The 7,403-nt window shown below is 43.9% G+C and overlaps 1 protein-coding gene across 1 annotated transcript in view; it reads left to right on the top strand.

Moving 5' to 3' along the window:
• CWC25 (CWC25 spliceosome associated protein homolog) overlaps positions 1-6,967 on the top strand; it is a 39,303-nt gene extending 32,336 nt beyond the window's left edge. The window contains exons 6-10 of the mRNA XM_007942010.2: positions 750-813; positions 1,444-1,634; positions 2,196-2,294; positions 6,179-6,340; positions 6,853-6,967. Coding sequence (XP_007940201.1) covers positions 750-813; positions 1,444-1,634; positions 2,196-2,294; positions 6,179-6,340; positions 6,853-6,967 — 631 coding nt within the window. The remainder of the gene's footprint in view (positions 1-749; positions 814-1,443; positions 1,635-2,195; positions 2,295-6,178; positions 6,341-6,852) is intronic.
• Positions 6,968-7,403: the final 436 nt, after the last annotated feature.

The following is a 7,403-nucleotide window of genomic DNA, read 5'->3' as shown; positions in this document are numbered from 1 at the left end:
GAGTGTGGCCGGGGGGAGGGTGAGCATGGCCGGGGGTGGTGAGCATGGCTGGGGGAGGTGAGCGTGGCCGGGGGGTAAGGGGGGGAAATGGCCTCCCTCGGTGCTGATGCCCTCATGTGTTCACCCCACGGATACTAACTGAACGCCAGCACTGTGCTGGGATCTGCCAGGCACTGGAGTTTCAGTGGCTAACAGTAAACTTGAACAGGAGGCTTGTGCCCACAGAGGTTGCCGTTAAATGTGTGTTAGATGTGGGTAGGTGGCATGCTACTGGAGAGAGACCCCTAAGAGCTGACGTTAGCCTTGTAGGTCTTAGGTCAGACATCCTGGGTGTGATTCCTCCAGGACTGAAGTGGGTTTTCTGTCAGCTTTTTCCTTTTTTTAATGTGTTGATGGGCCCATTCTGTGTGTCTTTCCCATGGGAGCAGTCATCCTTGTTGCTGCTGACTCACTATTAGTCCCCAGAATAGCAGCACAAGGTGAGAAGAGAATGTATTCAGGGGTTAGGGCTGAGAGATTAGGCCCACGGTTTTTCACAGGAAGAATATGACTGGGCTGATGCATCTTCCAGCAACGACAGGCCAAATAGAGAAACACACTCCCAAGTAATAGTTGGGGAGGGGAGGTTGTCGGGGATAGGAAAGGTCACAGTTGAAGCAGGAAGCGTGTTTCAGCACAGGAGATTTAAGCTGGACCTTTATGCAGTTTCTTTTTCAATCTGTGTGTGTGTGTGTGTTTTAATCTCTTAGATCTCAAAAGAAGATGGCCAGTTCCTCCCCTGTTTTGTCCAAAGCTGCTGGATATGGCTTACAGGTAGGGATGTAGACTTCTCAAAGGAAACAGCTGTGGAATGTGCCAGCTTGACAACCTTTTTAGATGTAGGGCATTTTGCAGCCAACTGAACATCATGTGGATGGCAGGGCCAGGCTACTGGGGAATAGGCCCACTCTTTTTCCCTGAGCCTCTTTCTGTGACTGAGGACCCTCTGAGCAGATAAACTGAACTTCCATGGGGGCATTCACACTATCTACTGGGCATTGTGCCCATCCTTCTGCAGGTAATTTATATAAACTACACACATTTTCAGTATGCAAGTTGATGACTTTTGACAAATGTACATCCTCTGTTTCTTAACCTTTGGTCCTGTCCCCCATGTTTCTGTTTCTTGCTCCTCATTAGGGTGCAGTAAGGAGCCAAGCAAGGAACTACATGTAGGTGGTTGAGTGGGTATATCCTTTTAGGGGATTCTAAAGATAATACTCCTCAGTTTGTATGGTTCTCAGTAATTGGTGTCCTGTGTGTGGGCTCTTTAACAGAGCCTCAGTACTCATTTATTTCCTAGTTTTGCCACAGTCTATCCTGAAATGCAGGGCTTTCTTATGAATAGTTATTCTTTTCTTTTTTTAAAATAAATATCCCTTCTTCCTTTCCTTAATGTTATAGGTTAGGGACTCCAACCACAGCCAGAGACTGCAGGGTCTTCTGATGGCTGAGCCAAAGGGAGTGCATGGGTTGAAGAACCATTCTAGGTCCAGAAGCTCCTCCCACTCGCCCCCCAGACATACTAGCAAGAAGAGCCCCAGGGAAGCAGGGTCCCGGGACAGGAAGTCTCGGTCCCCAAGGCCCAGCAAACCGTGAGTGTGGGAGCTCCCTGGGAAACAACCTGTGAATGGGGGAGCTGGTCACAGCAGGTGACCATTTGCTTCTGGTGATGTCCATTCATTGACTTTTCCAAATGTCTTAGCTTTGTTATTTCCTTTACATCATTTTTACTTAAAAAAAAAAAAAACCCTGCAACTTAAATTTCAGGCCCCTGGAACTACTATTTATAGGCACAGACAGTGGTACCTGTGAAAGCTAGAACTTGACTGTCTTGTTTTTCTGGGTCTTGCAAGTTTTCCACTTTGAAAACTTTATCGCTATTAGTGGAAAATAAAATTTGCATTTTCCTTCTCTGACAGGTTTCTTCCTCACACAGGTTCTGGCTTTTGTAGGTTTTACTGTATTATGCTAGTGGAATCTTGAATCAGTTTCATATCAAATCTTATTATCCCTTTGTTTTCTTCTACTTCTGCCCTTTACTCTCCTATAGTTGGATTATAAAAATATTAACTTATTTCAGTGTTTGAAGAGCATCATATGAATCCTTGTATTGAAAAGTCTTTTCTTCCCTCCACTCTGTGTGTCCATTACAGGCACAGCTCTAAGGGAAACAGGAGAGAGAGGGGCCGAACTAAGAGCCCATCACCTAAAAAAGAGGTCTACCAGAGGCGGCATGCTCCTGGATACACGAGGTAAATCAGGAGCCCAATAGGTTAACTTCAGACTCTGTGGGCCTAAGTCCAAGTGACTTAGAGCAGGGAAGATGGGTCACCTAGATCATTTTTTTGCCAAAACCAGTTTTAACGCATCTTGTCATCTTTTAATGGTTTGGTCCTAGCACTTTGCCAGGTACTCTGTAAAGACCAATTAAATAGTTTTTACTTAATGAGACAAGTGACTGTCTCTCAACATCTATGAACATATAAATTCGCATAGAAATTTCTACAGAGAAACTTTTCTTGAGAGACATTCCTTTCTTTCTGAGGCAACAGCTGGAAGGAAAGCAAGATGTTCTCCTTAAGGATTCGACACCCTAAGGCTGACTTTGTGCTCATGTGGGGAGGTGGTCAGACAGAGTCAGGGGACTGAGGAGGGTTGGCTGTGCCAATGAAGGCTGTCCCTGAGGGTTTAGGTTGTGCTTGGTAGAAGTTTGGATGAAGTGGGCAACTTTTGTGAACTTCCTTTTACTCTCTAGTAGGATGTATATACCACATGGGGAGCTTAAAAAAAAAAAACAAACCAAAAAACCCACTACCTGTCTGTACCTTAGCCCAGTTATATCAGAATTTGTAGGGGTAGATCCAGGTATCGGTATATTGTAAAGCCCTCTCAGTAATTCCAGTGTGACACCAACACTGAGAACCACTGATGTCTACAATGTCTTTTTTTTTTTATTCACTCTGTGGTTAGAACAGAGATGAGAATCTAAGATCCCTTTCAACTCCTAATTGTTTGATCCCCTGAGTTTTCAGGGAAAAGAAACTTTTTTTTTTTTTTTAAATTTTATTTCAAATTTTTATTGTGATTTGGGTGAAAGTTTACAGAGCAAATTCACTTTCCTACAGCAGCTCACACACTCTGTCTTATGACATCGACTACTAACAGCTCCCCTTTCATTTCCTCCCCATAGTTACCTCTTCCCTGTGTCCTTCCCTCCCTGCACTCCTGTCCCCCAAGCTGTCTCCCTGTGTATATACAGCCTTTCTATTCTCCCATGATTGATCTTTCCAAGGAGTATATCTACCTATTATGTATGTTCACCTCATATGCCTGTTTTTTGTTTGGCGGAAGCCACAGGAGTGGGTTCAATTTCCAGACCTTAAGGGTAACTAGGGGCCATAGTCTCAGTGGTTCCATCAGGTTCCATCAGACCAGCAAACCTGGTCCTTTTTTTTTTTAATGATTTTGAGTTTTGTTCCACATTGTTCTCCCACTCTATCCAGGATCTCCTACATAGATACCCCTCTGACTGGTTGACAGTGGTAGCTGGGCACCATCTAGTCCTTCTGGTCTCATAGTCGTATAGGCTAAGTATCACATGGTGTACAAGTTGCTTGGACTAATTGTTTCCATGTATCTTTGGTTTTCTTCATTCTGGTTTGCTCTGGATGAGGAGAGACTCATCATTGCATGTAGATGGGGAACAGAAACTTTAAAAAAAAATTAAGTATTTTGATTGGTAATTTCCAAGATATGTTACATATTTCCCTGCCTTCCCAGATAGAGTATATTGAACATACTTTAAACTTTTATCTTCTTGTTTTGGTTACTGAGTGCTGCCCTGACAAGACTATACCACCAATGGGATGCTTGAACAAATAGGAGTTTATTCTCTTACAGTCTGGAGGCTTTAAGTCCAAGTTCAAGTGCTAGGCTCTAGAGGCTGGGTGAAAGCCCCTCAACCTCAGGCTTCAGTTCTGCCTCCTGCTCCCAGCCCAATGAAGCGAGAGGCTTTTCTTCACTCAGACAGCTGCTGGCTGTTGAGACTGACAAGCCCAAAGTTGGTTGATAAGTAAAAAGGCACAGTCCCGATGTTACCAAACCACATGGCAGGCTGTTAATTCGAATCTTTTGAAAGTCCCACGGTTGGCAGAGCATGCCAGGCTGCTGACCAATGACATGGCTACATGCAGGGTTCAAGCGTGCCATAAGCTAGAGACTGTTCTCCAAGCTTCTCCTTATATAAAGGAAACAGACCACATCCCTAAGGAGCTGCTCACAGTAGATTCCACCATGGAGTTGATTGCCAGTCTCATCATGAGGAATACTATATCCAACTGCCCAGCCACTAACCAGGCCCAGCCCAGTTGACACACAAACTTAACTACCACACTTCTCTTGGTGGCTTGTGGTCAGTCTTCAGCTTTGCTGAAATTCATGCTGCCCTTATGGATGCTGATGAGTGTGTGTATTTTTTTATATTTTTGTCTAAGTCACTACTTGACTATGCTTTTCCAGATCCTGCTTCATATTTTGTTTTTAAAAGCCAAACAGTATAAAAATATTAAAAATCAGCAGTCCCTTGCCCTGCATGCCACCACATGCATGAACCTTGAAAACATTATACTCAGTGAGATAAGTCGGAGACAAAAGGACTATTATATGATCCCATTAATATGAAATATCTAGAATAGGCAAGTGCATCGAGGCGAGAGATTAGTGATTACCAGGAACTAGTGGGAGTTGTAATTATTGAAAAGAAAAAGATCCCTAATAAAAGGAAGGGATAAGAAAAGCTGAATGCACTATATTTATGAGCAGGGCTTGTGCTGAGTAAGGACTAGCCTTTGAGCTGGGCCTGGGCCCCTTCAGTTTCATAGAGAAAAATCATCTTGTTGTCTGACCAAAGGCTGTTAAGTCTGGCTTCTGGCATTTGGGAGGAAGCATAGATCCCAGTGGGGACTTGAGTCTCAGTATTGAATATGTGGACTTCTTCATCCCTTCTGCAGTCTGGTGGCCCTGCCAGTACCTGCAGTGCCTGAAGCTTCTGTATCCTCTGATCTCCTGTCTGGGTTGGTTTCTCCCAAGGGTAAACCATACGTCTCCTGTAGACACCATGGAGAGTAGTCATCTAGTCATCTGGCTTCCTCAGGTTGGGCATGAGGATCCAGGGGTGTCTTCATCGCTTCCTATATAGACTTTAGATGGTTCCTTTGTCTTCAGCCCTGTACCTCACCACCGTCCTTCATATTACTTGGTCACTCCTGTCCTGCATTTTCCATGTGATTCCACTTGCTTCTCATCAGTATGAGCACATAAGGATTTAGTTTTCTGTAATACAATTCTTTCATCCATGTCTATCTTCTAACACTTTGTTGACATCATTTATCCAGTATTGTCTTCTCTCCCATTCTCTTTGTATCTTTCATTTAGTGGGGTTTTTGAAAGGCAATGCAATCATTTCAGTATGGATAACTAGATGTCCAGTTTTAATGTCTTAAGTTTATTTCTCATAGTTGGGGGGGGGGTTTCCTAGTCTCTGTGGATCTCTGATAATTATTTTTCCTTTTCACACTCATTTGAAAAGCAATGGATTCGGATATGACATTGTAAATAGTTATTGGCTGTTTTATCACCTTTTCCTACTCTCTAACTTTATTTGGAGTGAGTGACAGAAGAGATCTACCTATGAATTTTCTAGGCATTCTGGCTTCTAGCTTAGTCCTGAAGTGGTGGTTCATGGGCTGCCTCTGAATTTATGAGCATCTCCACTGGTAGATGGTAGATGTCAGCAGTCACATGGATAACTCAGCCCTCCGTTTTCTAAGTTGATGGGATATAATTGCTATAGATTTAGGTTCCTGATTAGTTCTCCATTTACTTCATATTTAATCATCATTTCAGAGATTACCGAGTGAGAGTATGAAATCTTTCACTAAAAATCTTTGAAATTCTGTTGAAACCCCTTGGCCAGTATGTTAGGAAGGAAGGACACTTGTGCTGGGCTTGACCCTGGGTGGGCAGTGAGCTGGAGATCCTGGAGTCCCATCTGATTTCTGTTCTCCCTTGCTGTTTCTGGTTTTTTTCTTTCGCTGGGAAAGAAGACGACTTGATAGGATGGTTTTGTGTTCAACAGAAAACTCTCAGCAGAGGAACTAGAGCGAAAACGGCAAGAGATGATGGAAAATGCCAAGTGGCGGGAGGAAGAGAGGCTGAACATCCTCAAGAAGCACCTGAAGGATGAAGAGCGGGAGCAGAGGCTGGAGAAGCTGGACTCCCGGGACGGAAGGTTTATCCAGTCAGTGCATCTTCCTCCTACCCAGGGCCTTGCATAGGGATGATCTCAGGGAGGTGGTTTGGCAGTGGGTCCTCATGTTCTGGGTGCTTCTGCACCTATGCAGAGAGCACAGTTTTCCAGCACGGAGAGCAGCCTCCAGATGGCTTCTATTCCTGCTCCCAGCTTCTGGCCAGGTAGTGGGATGTTTTTGAGGAGGGGAGGAGAAGTGAATTGGTATTTTCTAAATCACTGCAATTCTTAGGCCTTCCTTTTACAAAAGAATATATGGGTTCACGGAGCCTTTTTTCAAAGGCTTTGACTTATCTTACAAAACAGGTAAGTTTTCCCTTTTGGACATAGTCTTTTAAAAATTTAGATCCAGATGCAGTGATGTGAAAGTTATCTATATGCACTTGAAAGTGCTTGCATTTCTGTAGCTGCTTTAAGGCTAGCAACCTGTTTCTCTGCATTCTACCAGATAGTTGACCAGTTGAAAATGATGTTTCTGACTAACATTTATCTTTTGTTCCTAGCCGTATGAAGTTAGAGAGTGCATCTACTTCTTCCCTGGAGGATCGGGTGAAGCGGAATATCTACTCTCTACAGAGAACCTCTGTAGCTCTGGAGAAGAACTTTATGAAAAGATGAAAGTCATCCCCTCTCTTGCTGATTTTCCAGGGAGGCTGCTGACCCCTTAAAAATTCTCTTTATAAGAGTTCAAATGACTTCTTCCAAAGACGTCAGACCACCACTGTTCAAAGTGACCTTCCTCCATCGATTCTTGAGAGCTCACTTGAGAAGCAGTGTGACTTGCTTTGTGGGGCCTACCAGTCCCTCAGGAGCTTTTGCTGGGTGTAAAGTGGGTTTTGACCGAGTTTTTCATTGAGTGACCATCTTGGTGTGAGTATCTATCCTGCTCTGAACGGTTGCTCCCTGTGCTCATGACACTTATCTGGACCATCTGTGTGTCCAGACACATTCCACCACCTCAGTATAGACTGGACCTTTCAGAAACCTCTCTCTCTGGAGCCACCCAGTAAGTTTGTATTTGACTGGGATAAATGAAGATTTCCTTGATTCGATA

Source organism: Orycteropus afer, unplaced genomic scaffold, assembly GCF_000298275.1.
Source record: "Orycteropus afer afer isolate SDZICR_OR568_19922 unplaced genomic scaffold, OryAfe1.0 scaffold00085, whole genome shotgun sequence".
NCBI classification, from domain to species: Eukaryota; Metazoa; Chordata; class Mammalia; order Tubulidentata; family Orycteropodidae; genus Orycteropus; species Orycteropus afer.
This window is presented reverse-complemented; position numbering and strand designations above follow the sequence as displayed.